This window comes from Nyctibius grandis, chromosome 16 (genome assembly GCF_013368605.1).
Source record: "Nyctibius grandis isolate bNycGra1 chromosome 16, bNycGra1.pri, whole genome shotgun sequence".
NCBI lineage: Eukaryota > Metazoa > Chordata > Aves > Nyctibiiformes > Nyctibiidae > Nyctibius > Nyctibius grandis.
This window is the reverse complement of record NC_090673.1, coordinates 2989571-3004106: the sequence shown is the minus strand read 5'-3', so window position 1 is coordinate 3004106 and position 14536 is coordinate 2989571. Positions and strand designations below refer to the sequence as shown.

At 53.5% G+C, this 14536-nt stretch overlaps 1 protein-coding gene across 2 annotated transcripts in view; it reads left to right on the top strand.

Moving 5' to 3' along the window:
• Positions 1-14249, top strand: part of NOTCH1 (notch receptor 1) — a 43849-nt gene extending 29600 nt beyond the window's left edge. Inside the window, exons 16-34 of one of the 2 annotated variants that reach the window (XM_068413663.1) lie at positions 367-486; positions 837-989; positions 1435-1663; positions 1807-2008; positions 2166-2319; positions 2589-2773; positions 2977-3109; positions 3562-3681; positions 3765-3877; positions 4413-4984; positions 5714-6142; positions 6931-7079; positions 7704-7920; positions 8276-8366; positions 8617-8782; positions 9511-9806; positions 10134-10281; positions 10393-10490; positions 10935-14249. In XM_068413663.1, the coding sequence (XP_068269764.1) occupies positions 367-486; positions 837-989; positions 1435-1663; positions 1807-2008; positions 2166-2319; positions 2589-2773; positions 2977-3109; positions 3562-3681; positions 3765-3877; positions 4413-4984; positions 5714-6142; positions 6931-7079; positions 7704-7920; positions 8276-8366; positions 8617-8782; positions 9511-9806; positions 10134-10281; positions 10393-10490; positions 10935-12407 (5048 nt within the window). In that variant the 3' untranslated portion in view covers positions 12408-14249. Of the gene's footprint in view, positions 1-366; positions 487-836; positions 990-1434; positions 1664-1806; positions 2009-2165; positions 2320-2588; positions 2774-2976; positions 3110-3423; positions 3682-3764; positions 3878-4412; positions 4985-5713; positions 6143-6930; positions 7080-7703; positions 7921-8275; positions 8367-8616; positions 8783-9510; positions 9807-10133; positions 10282-10392; positions 10491-10934 lie in introns of both variants that reach the window. The other variant, XM_068413662.1, reaches the window with a different exon arrangement.
• Positions 14250-14536: the final 287 nt, after the last annotated feature.

The window sequence follows — 14536 nt, the reverse complement described above, 5'->3', positions numbered from 1 at the left end:
ACTGGCTGACAGGGAAGATAAGGGTTTGGAGGGATGTGTCCCTTGACTGGACATAAACAGGAAAAGCGGCTGAGAGGGACGGGGGGGAGCACAAGACACCCCAAGCAACGCTTCCCCGCCAAAGGAAGTGTGCAGCGCTTTAACACAGCTCAGATTGCCGGGGCCTGAAGGATTCGTGGGGAGCCCGGGGTCACGGAGGACCAGGGCTGGAGGAGACGGCCCCAGCTGGGCTGCCCCGGGGCGGTGGAGAAGCCCGGAGCCTGCCCCCGGGGCTGGCAGCAGTGTGAGGCAGGGGATGGGGGTAGCGGGGTCTTGGGCCACCCACCGTTTCCGAGCAGGTGCCAGCGGGTGTTTGTGCCTGTGCAGGAGCCACCTGCGAGGACGTGCTGGCCCCCTGCGCCGGCGGCCCCTGCAAGAACGGCGGCGAGTGCCGGGAGTCGGAGGACTACGAGAGCTTCTCCTGCAGTTGCCCCTCCGGCTGGCAAGGTAGGGGCACAGCCCAGCTCGGGGTTCGGCACACCAGCACCCCCGGCACCCCGCGATCCTCAGCTGCTCGGGGAGGGAGCGTGGCCGGGGAGCAGCAGGCCAGTGGCTGCCTGCGTGCCCTGCCAGACGGGAGCAGCCCTGCACGGTGCCCAGCCCCGGGGAGGGTCCTGGCCTGCCCCACGGCTCAGCCGGGCGGACGGGACGCAGCCATCGCCTGCAGCCCTTGGCGAGGGCAGTTTGTTGCGAGGGCTCCTGCCCTGGTGCGAGCAGCGCCCAATGATCATGATCGTCCCCGGGGCTTTCACCAGCGCCTCCAGCCCACACGGTCCCTGTCCCACTCTGTCCCCCAGGTCAGACCTGTGAGATCGACATCAACGAGTGCGTGAAGAGCCCCTGCCGCAACGGGGCCTCGTGCCAGAACACCAACGGGAGCTACCGCTGCGCCTGCAGGACCGGCTTCACCGGCCGCAACTGCGACACCGACATCGACGACTGCAAGCCCAGTAAGAGCAGGGGCTGCTCGGGGACCACACTCAGCCTGGCCCTGAGCTGTCAGCTCCCCTGCCCCTCCTGGGGCTGGGATCCTCCTCCCCGTGCGCCATGCTGCACGGTCTGGGCCATGCTGCAAGCCCTGCTCGGGCTTCGGGGCATCTCCAGCATGTCCCAGTCAAGCTGCGTCAGTCCGAGGGCGGATGGGAGCTGGCAGGAAGGAGGCTGGGGGGGAGAAGTGACGTGCAGGCAGTGAGCAAGTGTGTCCCATGTGCCCTCCTTGTTCCCAGTGCCCCAGTGGGGCTGGCCCAGCCTCTGCCTGGTCCGTGGGCTCTGTCCCATCCCTCTGCACAGCCAGGGGACGTGTGTGGGGACAGCGCTGTGGGGCAGCTCCTGGGCAGGGCTGCTGTACCCGGGCTGGACACATTGCGTCTTCAGATGCACATCCCTCCTCTCCAGATCCATGCCACAATGGTGGCTCCTGCTCTGATGGCGTTGGCACATTCTTCTGCGAGTGCCTGGCAGGCTTCCGCGGGCCCAAGTGCGAGGAGGACATCAACGAGTGTGCCAGCAACCCCTGCAAGAATGGTGCCAACTGCACCGACTGCGTCAACAGCTACACCTGCACCTGCCCCTCCGGCTTCAGCGGCATCCACTGCGAGAACAACACGCCTGACTGCACAGAGAGGTACAGCCCGGCGTGGCTCCTGCCGCGGGCACAGCCTTTGTTGGGGCTGGAGCAAGGGGCTGAGGTCCCTGGGCTGGTCTGGGGGGGCTTTGGCACGGAGCACGACCAGCGGTGACTCAGTGGGATGCGATGTGTGTTCCCAGCTCCTGCTTCAACGGTGGGACCTGCGTGGACGGCATCAACACCTTCACCTGCATCTGTCCGCCCGGCTTCACGGGCAGCTACTGCGAGCATGACATTAACGAGTGTGACTCCAAGCCGTGCCTGAACGGGGGCACGTGTCAGGACAGCTACGGGACGTACAAGTGCACTTGCCCCCAGGGATACACCGGGCTCAACTGCCAGGTAGAGGAGTCTTGGGCTGTCCTGGCCGCTGACCCCAGTGCCCATCCGCACACCCTGGCTGTGGGGATTACGGGGGTCTCTGCAGCCTCCACCCTGGGTGTCCTGCAGGAGCCCTGCTGGGTCCTGACCCCCCCACCTCTTGCCCTGCTCCCCGCAGAACCTGGTGCGTTGGTGCGACTCCTCTCCCTGCAAAAACGGTGGCAAATGCTGGCAGACCAACAACCTGTACCGCTGCGAGTGCAACAGCGGGTGGACGGGGCTCTACTGCGATGTCCCCAGCGTCTCCTGCGAGGTGGCTGCTAAGCAGCAAGGTAAGTCCCTGCCGTGTGTACGGCCTCTCAGGGCCAGGGTGGGGTCCCCAGGTGCCCCCCGTGCTGGGCTCTGAGCAGGGACATGCTCAGCTCTCTTGGTGGGGATCTTTGGCACAACCAGAGCGATCTCAAGAATTGCTGTAACGTGCCCCCCACGAGGCTGCAGTCCTGGCTGTGGTCCCTGGTGGGACACGCAGTGGCCAGGACGTGGCCCTGCAATGCATGGGTGTCACTGAGGTCCCCACGTCTCACTCTGCTCTCCCCGGCAGGTATCGACGTAGCCCATCTCTGCAGGAATTCGGGGCTCTGCGTGGACACTGGCAACACTCACTTCTGCCGCTGCCAGGCTGGCTACACTGGCAGCTACTGCGAGGAGCAGGTGGACGAGTGCTCCCCCAACCCCTGCCAGAATGGAGCCACCTGCACGGACTACCTGGGAGGCTACTCGTGCGAGGTGGGTGCCGCAGGGGGCAGAGATGCACAGGGAGAAAGCACCAGTTCTTTCACCAACCTTTCTGCTGCCCAAGGAGCTGCCCCAGCTTCGGGCTGGCTCCGTGCCCCGTTACCGGGTTGAAGGCTGGGGTGCTGGCTGTGCTCCTGCAGCCGTGGGGGAATTGAGTGAACCTCTCTGATCATTCCTCTCTTCCCTCCTTGTAGTGTGTGGCTGGTTATCATGGAGTTAACTGCTCAGAGGAGATCAATGAGTGCTTGTCTCACCCGTGCCAGAATGGAGGAACCTGCATCAATCTCATCAATACCTACAAATGCTCCTGCCCCAGAGGAACTCAAGGTAAATTAACTCCCCAGGCTGGGGCATTAGCGGGCTGAGCACAGATATCCTCGGTATCTGCTCATTAGCTGCTCGGGCTAGCAGAAGCAAATGCAACAGTAGAGGGTTGTGTTGGCTCACGAGCTTAGCCGTCAAGGCCGCGCAACCTTGGCCGCGAGCCGCGCAGTGCCACGTGCCTCCTGCCAGAGCGGCGGCTCAGACGGCCGTGGAGTTGGCCAGGCTCAGCCCCTCGGCGGGGAAGGTTCACACAAGGGACCACCGGGCACCCCGGTACTGTTTGATGAGCTGAGTGGGTTGTTCCCCCATTTCTCTAGGGGTGCACTGTGAGATCAATGTGGATGACTGCAGCCCTTTCTTTGATCCCATCACCCTGGGGCCCAAGTGCTTTAACAATGGCAAGTGCACGGATCGGGTAGGTGGCTACAGCTGCATCTGCCCCCCTGGCTTTGTAGGGGAGCGCTGCGAGGGAGACGTCAACGAGTGCCTGTCCAACCCCTGCGACGCCCGCGGCACCCAGAACTGCGTGCAGCGGGTCAACGACTACAAATGCGAGTGCCGACCTGGCTACGCAGGTGAGCGCCGCGTCCCCCCGCTCCCAGCCCTGCAGCCCCCAGCACGCCTTCCTCTGCTCCTCACGCGCTCCTCTCCCTCGCAGGCCGTCGCTGCGACACCGTGGTGGACGGCTGTAAAGGCAAACCCTGCAGGAACGGTGGAACGTGCGCGGTCGCCAGCAACACCGGCCGTGGCTTCATCTGCAAGTGTCCCCCGGTAGGTACCAGCTCCTCTCCAGCTCTGAGCGTGGGGTGTTGGCAAGTCAGCCCCTCGCAGAGAGGGGCAGTCCGGGGGCCAGTTCAGCCCCTGAGGCTTCCCCGGCTGGGATAGCCAGGAGTAAGCGTGGAGGGGAGGACGCTTTGCTGTGGGTGCTCGCTGGAGGGAGGTGCCCCGTATATGCACGCTCTGCTCACTTGCAAGGAGCCTGAGTTAGGGTCAGGGAGAAGGAGGTGGCTCAGCCCCGCAGGTACGAGGCACAGCTCTGTAGGACAGGCTCTTGCCTGGTTGACCATTGTTTGCACCACGTAAAGGTGGAGCAGGCAGCTGTGGAGAAGAGCTCCCTTCATTTTCAGGGGGATGCTCTAAGGGGGTTTACATTCTAGATTGTTCTTGCCCATCCCTAGTTTCAGAGGACATGCCAGAGCCTGATTCAGTGGGTTTGTGCCGAGTGTCCCAGAACCCACACGTGTGTTAGGCTGCTCGTAGGACAACACCAGTGACTCTGACTCCCTCCTCGCTGTCACCTCCCCAGGGATTCGTGGGTGCCACCTGCGAGAACGACTCCCGCACCTGTGGGAACCTGCACTGCCTGAATGGTGGCACCTGCATCTCCATCCACAAGAGCTCCAAGTGCATGTGCATGCCGGCCTTCACGGGTCCCGAGTGCCAGTACCCGGCCAGCAGCCCCTGCACATCCAACCCCTGCTACAACGGGGGCACCTGCGAGTTCTTCAGCGATGCCTCCCCCTACTACCGCTGCAACTGCCCTGCCAACTTCAACGGCCTCAACTGCCACATCCTCGACTTTGATTTCCAAGGTGGGATCGGGCAGGATATCATCCCCCCCAAAATCGAGGAGAAGTGCGAGATCGCGGTTTGCGCGGGGTACGCCGGCAACAAGATCTGCGACGGGAAATGCAACAACCACGCCTGCGGCTGGGACGGGGGCGACTGCTCCCTCAATTTCAACGACCCCTGGAAGAACTGCTCCCAGTCTCTGCAGTGCTGGAAGTACTTCAACGACGGCAAGTGCGACTCTCAGTGCAATAACGCTGGCTGCCTCTACGATGGGTTTGACTGCCAGAAGTATGAAGGGCAGTGCAAGTAAGTGACTTGCTCGTTGACCCTCTTGTTTTGAAGCCATGACCTCGGTGCTGATCCTCCAGGAGTGTTTTCTGGTTGCATCTGCTAAAGTTTCTAAGCGCAGACCTGTTGTTCGCTCTCTACATTCTGTTCTGCTGCCTGGGGTTCTGCAACTTAAGCAACCACAGTTTCCCGTGGTCTTGCTGAGTTTATAGACACTTGGAAGCTTTCTGGGTTTGGCTCACTCCAGATGGCTTCCCTGTCCTTGCCTGTGTCACGCCACAGAAGTGAATTCTTCAACTCACAGTAGTAACACAGTGAGTTTCAGTGTAGGGAGACCCCAGATGAAGAGCAGCCAGAAAACATGATGACGTTAACACCCAGGCATTTACCTAACGTTGTCTTTGGCAACAGCAACTTAATCCCAGATTCCTGGACAAACACTGGTCTGAGTAACTATTCTGTGTCCCTGTGTCTTCTCTGAGTCACAGTAATTTGTCCCTTTTTCTGGCATCTAAATTGCAACTTATCATTTAACAGCTGCTATCTTACACCTGCAGAGGTGAATGCTTCACAGCACTGCATGAAACAGTTGCCTTCTGTGTAAACTGACTTAGTGTCTATCAGGATGAAGAATATTTATACAAAAGAGAGGTCCTTGTGGACCACAGCTTATTTTCTCAGCGGACAGGTAATATCCGTAGTGCCTGGTCTAATCCGTTCTTCTCCCTTTCTTTTTCTTCTGCCCAGCCCTCTGTATGATCAGTACTGCAAAGATCACTTCTCAGATGGTCACTGTGACCAGGGCTGCAATAATTTTGAGTGCGAATGGGACGGTCTGGACTGTGCAAACAACATGCCAGAGAAGCTTGCAGATGGCACGCTGGTGGTGGTGGTCCTCATCACTCCCGAGAACCTGAAGAACAACTCTTTCAACTTCCTGCGGGAGCTGAGCCGCGTGCTGCACACCAACGTGGTCTTCAAGAAGAACCCCAAGGGAGAGTACATGATCTTTCCGTACTATGGCAATGAGGAGGAGCTGAAAAAGCATTACATCAAGAGGTCAACAGAGGACTGGTCAGATATGTCTAGTGCTGTCATCAACAAAGTAAAGAGCAGCCTCTACTCCAGGGCTGGCAGGAGGCAGAAGAGAGAGCTTGATCAGATGGACATCAGAGGGTAAGGGGGACCAGTGGGTTCCTTTTTCACTGAGCAGCATTTGTTTTCTGTGTTGATAATAGTAACACACTATAAAGGGAAGGATGTAGGCCAGATAATCGTATTTAGACGTTGCTTTTTGTGTGAATAGAAACCGGATTTTGCTCTCATGTGGGAAAAGCAAGTGATCGCTCAGGAATCCAATACAATGCTGCGCCGACTCTCACGATTGAAGGAGTCCTGTGTATTGTTGGGAGCCGGGGCTGGGCTGGGTGGGACCTGGAAGCAGAGGTTGGCCTGACTGACTGTCTGACTTCAGGAAGTCATTAAGTTAAGCCTCAGTTTCTCCCTGGGAAATGCTTTCTAGAGCTTTGTTGTAAAACTCAATTACTGCAAACTGCGTTTGGAGATCTTTGGTATAAACATATAGATCTAACCTTACTCCCTCTCTGTGGGCTCAATCAAAAGCCACCGAAAGCAAAGGAGTTAGAGCAGCGAAACGGATGTGAAAAGGCTCCCAAACAGCATTATTTAAGATACTGTAGTGTCTGGGTAATTTTATAAAACATTGCGAAGCAGAGACTCCCATTCCTGTAGATAAGGAGTTACACTGCACAGTATTCATTGAGGCAAACCCAATAGCCCATGAGTGAGAGCTGCAGGGCTTGGGCCACAGGGAAGCAAGGAGATGGGTTCCCACCTTCGAATTCCCACTGCTGGGGGGTTAAGGAGGGAAGGGGGACAGGGCTCGTCTGTCTACTCAGGGTGGCCATTGCTCCGTGTTTCTCATCGACTCTTCTCTCACACAGATCCATCGTCTACTTGGAAATTGATAACCGCCAGTGCATCCAGTCGTCTTCCCAGTGCTTCCAGAGTGCAACCGATGTGGCGGCATTCCTGGGCGCCTTGGCCTCCCTTGGCAACCTGAACATACCCTACAAAATAGAAGCTGTTAAAAGTAAGTACAGCTGGTTGGCTGGGGAGGAGAGACAGCCAAAATTTTCCAGCCTCATCCATTTTAGTTATCTGTCAGCTGGCTGCATTTGAGTACAAGCTGGTTTTAATAATCTTGCACCTTTTTTTTTTCCTTTAAGTCTGTTCTTAAAAAAAAAAAGCAAAACCAGTTTATTATTTTTGCTTATTCCAGGTTTATTTCCAAATCGTTACCACTATAAAAGTTATTAAAAAAAAAAGAAAAAGAAAAGAAAAAGAAACCCAACCAGCTCCGATCAATCAGTGACATGCAAGGAGTTGAAGTTTGTATCTTGAAAATCCCCCCTAAATCCTTTTGTCTTAACAGCTCAATGCAAGCGCAATGATTTGAAGTTTGCTAATCCTTTTCCTTAAAGGAGAAAAAAGTGAAGCTGTCTCCTGATGCAAGCTGGCTTGTGCAGTCGAGAATTTGCCAATAGTTTGCAATTCTGATTAATAGCGTATAAAATGACCTTATTTTGGGGGGGGGGGCTGATTTAGATCAGCCTTAGGTACCTCTATTAACTAATTTTCCTTCATTTCCACTCTGTCACTGGTTTGTTATGCAGCTTAATGTCTCAGCATCTCTTTGTGCCCCACTGTTTTGTAGGTGAAACAGCTGAGCCCACGAAGAACTCCCAGCTGTATCCTATGTACGTGGTGGTGGCTGCACTGGTCTTTATTGCCTTCATTGGACTGGGAGTACTGGTGTCTCGTAAGCGGCGCAGGGAGCATGGGCAGCTTTGGTTCCCAGAAGGCTTCAAAGTGACAGAGTCGAGCAAGAAGAAGCGACGAGAACCACTTGGGGAGGATTCTGTTGGACTGAAGTGAGTAATTTGCTTGCTAACCCGTTAGACAGAGCACAGCGGGGCTGCTCGGGGCTCTTCGGAAGGAACCCATCGGAGTTTTGTTCTCTAGTGCATCATATTGGTGTAGCAGGGAGGAAAAAAGTCATGTTTCTTTAAGTTCTGCATGGGGAAAACAGTGTTCCCATCCGGAGGAGGTTTTTAAATGCTTCGTGGTCCATTTGCACTTGGTAAAAAATGACAGGCAACCTGAGGGGAACCTCCTGGAAACTGCCGTGTTGATTCTTCTTGCAGTTTGTGCGTGTAGATAAACGCAGTCCATCACAGAGCAGTTCCTGCAGAGGAGCTAATTTTTTGTATGGTTTTATTTTTAAAGACCCCTCAAAAATGCTTCAGACGGCACGCTGATGGATGACAACCAAAATGAGTGGGGTGATGAGGAGACCCTGGACACCAAGAAGTTCAGGGTAAGCTCACTGCCACATTCCCTTTCTGTGCTGCAAGTGGTCACTCGCTGGGTTGTGGCACGGCAGGAGCAGAGCGCTGTGGGCAGCAGCAGAGTGGAGGGAGCCTGGGGGCCTGCTCTGCGCTGTCCATCGCTGCTGCCGCCTCCTTTGCCCACCTGCGTGTGACAGCCGCACCTTTGAGACTCGCGGTAGAGCTCAGCCCCCTCCTCCCACCCTGCCTCGGGGCTCATTTCCCGCTGTCCTTGCTCAGTTCGAGGAGCAGGCGATGCTGCCCGACACGGACGATCAGACGGATCACAGGCAGTGGACGCAGCAGCACCTGGACGCCGCTGACCTGCGCATATCCTCCATGGCGCCCACTCCGCCGCAGGGGGAGATCGACGCGGACTGCATGGATGTCAACGTCCGAGGGCCCGGTAAGGTGGACTCCTTTCACTCCTGTGCTGCTCGTCAGATAATCTAAAATCCTCCCTCGTGGATGAGCGGTCCCAGCCAGCCCTCCCTGTCTCCATTTCTAGGGTCGCTGCTAGCCCTCTGCATCACATGGTTGCTATTGTGCATGATTTAGAGATCATTACATTTTGCTTTCCATGAGATCTCTTTTGTTTAATTTCTCTATTTTCCACTGAGCTGGAAATCAGAGAATACAGAAGACATACCTATTAAATCATCCAGTTTATCTCTCTGCCTAGATTCCTCCCCTCCCACCAAACTGCACATTTCACAACCTTCCTTTCAGGTTTTTAACTATATTAATAGTTAATAGGCTTTTAAATTATTACAAACATTTGCCCTTCCCCACATCTGTGAAATTGCCCTCTGAAATAATGAAAATATTTAAGGCTGCGCTGTACCGTTCTCAAGTTTGCTTTGAGCAACCTTCCGTATAAATTGCGCCTTACATGTTAGTGTGCAAGCTAGCAGATTAAATAGGAAAAGCAGTGAGTGGTGAGATACCACTAAGGAATTTCAGATCCGTATCAGAGGAAGGATATTCGTGTTTGATGTTTAGAACCAGCCAGGAACTCAGTTTTGATGCACCCACGAGAATAAGCATCTATCGCAGACGGAGCGTCTTGCTGAGCCGCCTGCGTTACAGAAGGGTAAAAGGCCTTTTTTCACGGACTTCCCCTGTGCTTTTCAGATGGCTTCACCCCGCTCATGATCGCCTCGTGCAGCGGAGGAGGGCTGGAGACCGGCAACAGCGAAGAGGAGGATGATGCTCCCGCCGTCATCTCGGATTTTATTTACCAAGGCGCCAGCTTACACAACCAGACTGACCGCACGGGCGAGACGGCCCTTCACCTGGCTGCCCGCTACTCCCGCTCGGACGCTGCCAAGCGCCTGCTGGAAGCCAGCGCCGATGCCAACATCCAGGATAACATGGGCAGGACGCCCCTCCACGCCGCCGTCTCTGCCGATGCCCAAGGAGTCTTCCAGGTAATTGATCTTTCTGGGGTTTTGTGGGGAAAGTGCTGGTGCTACGTGTTGAGTCAGGCACACAACTGAGCTTAGTGCGGGGTCTCCAGCTTGCCCTGGCAAGGTGCGGGGTGAAAGGCTTGAAAAGTGAAGCCCCTGTTGTCTCAGGGCAGGGCACAGCAAAGCAGCAACCCTGTAGCTGCCCTCCGGATCCGCACCGGAGCAGGGACTGGAGGGACCAGCCTCTGGAAAGGGGGTTGTAGGTTCTGAAACCTGGGGACCCGGAGTGTCTGCTGTCTGTCCTTCCTAACGTTCGTGTTTCCTGCGCTTTGGTCCTTGTTGCGGCAGATCCTGATTAGGAACAGGGCGACTGATCTGGACGCCCGAATGCATGACGGGACCACTCCTCTGATCCTGGCCGCTCGCTTGGCTGTGGAGGGCATGCTGGACGATCTCATCAACTGCCACGCAGACGTCAACGCCGTGGATGACCTAGGTACTGCAGGCCACTAAAACACGGGCTCCCTCAGAGGTGGAAGGGAAGAGCTGCTCACTGTTACTCTCACCACTCACTAATGCACGTTGTATTTCATGTCTTCCTCCGTAGGTAAGTCAGCGCTGCACTGGGCAGCTGCTGTGAATAACGTTGAAGCCGCAGTTGTCCTCCTGAAGAATGGTGCCAATAAGGATATGCAGAACAATAAGGTAGGGGTCTCCTGGGCTGACATGGGCAAGGAAAAAACCCTGTTGAAGGGTAATTTTTATCTAAAATACAACACTGTCTGGCACGGAGACTGATTTGATTGTTCTGCTGTGAATTAAGCTGTTGGATTTAGCTTAAAGAATCATTGTGGGATTTGGTCCTGTGGGTGATGTTGAGGGGCCGTGCAGTGCTTGGTGAGCTGTACGATACAGCGTTCATGTGGCTATCTCCTCACACGTTCTGGGTCACTCATAGGGTTCCTGGTTTGATACCAGTAGAAGGAAATAGCTCAGCAGGGTAGGAAAAAGCAACAGCAAAACATCACCAGAGGAGAGACAATTACTGTCTCTGCCACCCAACTGCATGGTGTTGGGTGTGGAGCTCAGGCTAGTGTTAGCCAGGAGAATCTGTGAACTTAAACCTAACGATCTTTTCTGGGTTGCCAGGAGGAGACCCCGCTGTTCCTCGCAGCCAGAGAAGGGAGCTATGAAACTGCCAAGGTCCTGCTGGACCATTTTGCCAACCGCGACATCACGGACCACATGGACCGGCTCCCACGGGACATCGCGCAGGAGCGCATGCACCACGACATCGTGAGGCTGCTGGACGAGTACAACCTGGTGCGGAGCCCACCGCTGCACAACGGCCCGCTGGGGGCACCCACGCTGTCCCCACCGCTCTGCTCCCCCAACAGCTACATCAGCAACCTGAAACCTGCCGTCCAGGGCAAGAAGGCCAGGAAGCCGAGTACCAAGGGCCTGAGCTGCAACGGCAAGGATGCCAAAGACCTCAAAGCCCGGAGGAAGAAATCACAAGATGGAAAAGGATGTCTGCTTGACAACTCCAGCGTGTTGTCGCCAGTGGACTCCCTGGAATCGCCCCATGGGTACCTGTCGGATGTTGCCTCTCCTCCGCTGATGACCTCTCCGTTTCAGCAGTCCCCTTCCGTGCCTCTGAATCATCTGCCAGGCATGCCTGATGCCCACATGAGCATCAATCACCTCAACATGGCGGGGAAGCAAGATATGGCCATGGGAAACTCCAGCAGGATGGCCTTCGATTCGGTGCCGCCGCGCCTCTCTCACCTCCCCGTCTCCAGCCCCAGCACAGTGATGAGCAGTGCCCCGATGAGTTTCTCTGTTGGCGGGGCGGCCAGCCTGAACGGGCAGTGTGACTGGCTCACCAGGCTGCAGAACGGCATGGTCCAGAGTCAGTACAACCCCATGAGAGGCAACATGCAACCGGGGGCACATCAGCAGACGCAAAACCTTCAGCACGGCATGATGACCTCCCTGCACAACGGCTTGCCCACCACGAGCTTGTCGCAGATGATGAGCTACCCGGCCATGCCCAACACCCGGCTGGCTTCCCAGCCTCACCTGATGCAGAGCCAGCAGCTCCAGCAGATGCAGCAGCAACAGCTCCAGCAGCAAAACATGCAGCCGCCGCAGCAGCCGCCGCAGCAACCCCAGCAGCCGCCGCCGCAGCAGCCGCCGCAGCAGCATCACAACCCCGGCTCCAACGCGAGCGGCCACATGGGCCAAAATTTCCTCGGTACGGAGCTGAGCCAGCCCGACCTGCAGCCGGTGAGCGGCAGTACCATGGCAGTCCACACCATCCTGCCTCAAGATTCCCAGATGCTGCCCACCTCTCTGCCATCCTCCCTCGCCCAGCCCATGACCACCACGCAGTTTCTAACTCCACCTTCCCAGCACAGTTATTCCTCCCCCTTGGACAACACCCCCAGCCACCAGCTCCAGGTGCCCGACCACCCTTTCCTAACGCCGTCTCCGGAGTCGCCGGACCAGTGGTCCAGCTCGTCTCCTCACTCCAACGTGTCCGACTGGTCCGAGGGCATCTCCAGCCCTCCCACGAGTATGCAGTCGCAGATGGGACACATCCCCGAAGCCTTCAAGTAAAAGACGGTGTTTCAGAGACGCTGGTGCTCAGTGGGAGTTAGAAGCTCGAGGGAGATCTTTTTTAAAAGGACATTGGATGCTTTTATTAAAGGATCCTTTTTAAATATGTTTTTATAAAAAAAAAAGTAAAAAGACAAATTAATTCCTTTTTTTTTTAGTATTTATTTATGTACTTTTTATTTTACATGAAAACACTGCCTTTTTATTTATATGTTCTATTGTTAAGAACTCAATGTGGGACACCAGCTGTGTTTCAAGAAATCAAAAAATTAGGTTTTTATAGGACATTCTCTTTTGTTTGGGGGGGTTCATTGTGTTTGATTGGAGAGGAAATGTTTATGTAAAGCTATAAGCAGCGATTTGGGATTCTGAAATGCCATTAATTTATTTTTTTCTCTTTCAACTCAGAAAGAGAGGTGAGAAAGAAAAGGGGAAGGAAAAATTGACTAAAAATACCACTCCTTAGGGGGAAAAAAAATTAAGTATGGACAGATTTTTGAAATGTACTTTAAAATGTTTCCTTTGCTATTATATCTGAGAGGACATTTTATGGTACCAATCATGAATCTTTGTTTAAATTTCAGTATTATATAGTTGTACATTTGCCTTGATAATAGAAATTTTTGTTCTCTCTTGTTTTTATATATATAAAAATATATATATTTAAATGATTTTTATGATCTGAATAAGAAAAAATCAGGATTATAGACCTGTAAGAACAGGTTCTAAGCTAAAAAACCCCTACAAAACATGAATACTGTCCCCCACCAAAAAGAAATGTATTTGCCAAGCTTTTAAGAGAGCAAGCCCATAACTGTGGAGTATATACCAAACCCATAACTGTGAGTTCATACACAAAGGAGACTTAATTTTACTTTGAATATCTTTACTGTTTTTTTGTTTTCGTGTTTGCATTTGAGTAACTGTTTAAGAAATAAATGCCAATATAAACTTGTAAACCACATCCTTATTTTAAGGATGGCCTGCCTGTGTTGAAGAAGGCGTGTCTATTAGTGCAGACAACCTGAGTGAGATTACGAAGCATTATCACGCTGCCACCCCCGAGTGCTCGCCCGTATCCAGCCCCTCCGGCAGCGCGATTGCTGGGTGCTCAGCGGAAGGTGCTGCCGGTGTTGGTGGGATGCTGGAGTGGCTGAGCAGGAGGGCGAAGGACAGCACGGCCGTGTCTGTGCTGCGAAACGTTAACATTTTGTTCTTGTTAGTCCAGAGTGATGCATCTTTTTTTATATTGGTGTACACTCTTCCTGTGTATCATGTAAAATATAGTATAAGCCTGTGGCAGATTTAATGTTTGTAAATACGTTTTGGGTTTTTTTTTTTAAGAAAAGGTGGATTTTGTTTCAAAAATCTAAATGAGCAAGTCTTAAATATATCATAAATATATCACCTTATAGAGGTGGTGGAATATCACTCACTCGGGTGCAAAGGCAAGCAGACACCCTAAGACTAGATACGTGTATGGGACAGGCAAATAGAGAGCAGTTGATCAAGAAAACCTAAGAAAAGGGTTCCTTTTCCTCATTCCTTTTTATTAGAACACCAAATAAAATGGATATTTCTCAAGGCACAGCGCCTTGCTGAGCGCTCATCTTAGTTAACATTTCAGACCATTGTTATTGTGACACGCCTAATATGAGTGATAAAAACATCACGTGGTGTTGAATCTTCCTGTGTTTTATAAACTAGAGTGTAGTTTAAGAAAAGATATCTTCTGTAATAAAGTTATCTACATGCAAAGTTGTAGTTTGCAAAAATGATGTATTTTTTTTGTTAACTGATTTGCAATAAATGATGCTTCTGGGCATCTAGATTTTACTAAAACTGGAACTTAGTGGTTTTGTTACAGATGATTGGTTGAAATCTGGGCTGGATACCCGCTGGCTTTCAGTACTGCAGGACTGCCTCTTGGCACAAAGTACCAGCACTTTCCTAACGTCTTGTTCTCTGTGTTAAAGCTCAGAGCAGGGCTTTGGACAACAAAACTTTCTCCTTAATTTGTGCGAAACTCTCACCGACTTGAGCCGTCTGGTTTGAGCACGGCAGGAGGGGCTCTGCCCAGGTAGCCCTTTACCTGTGCTGGGGATGCTCTGGTGTCCTCTCAGGCCTCT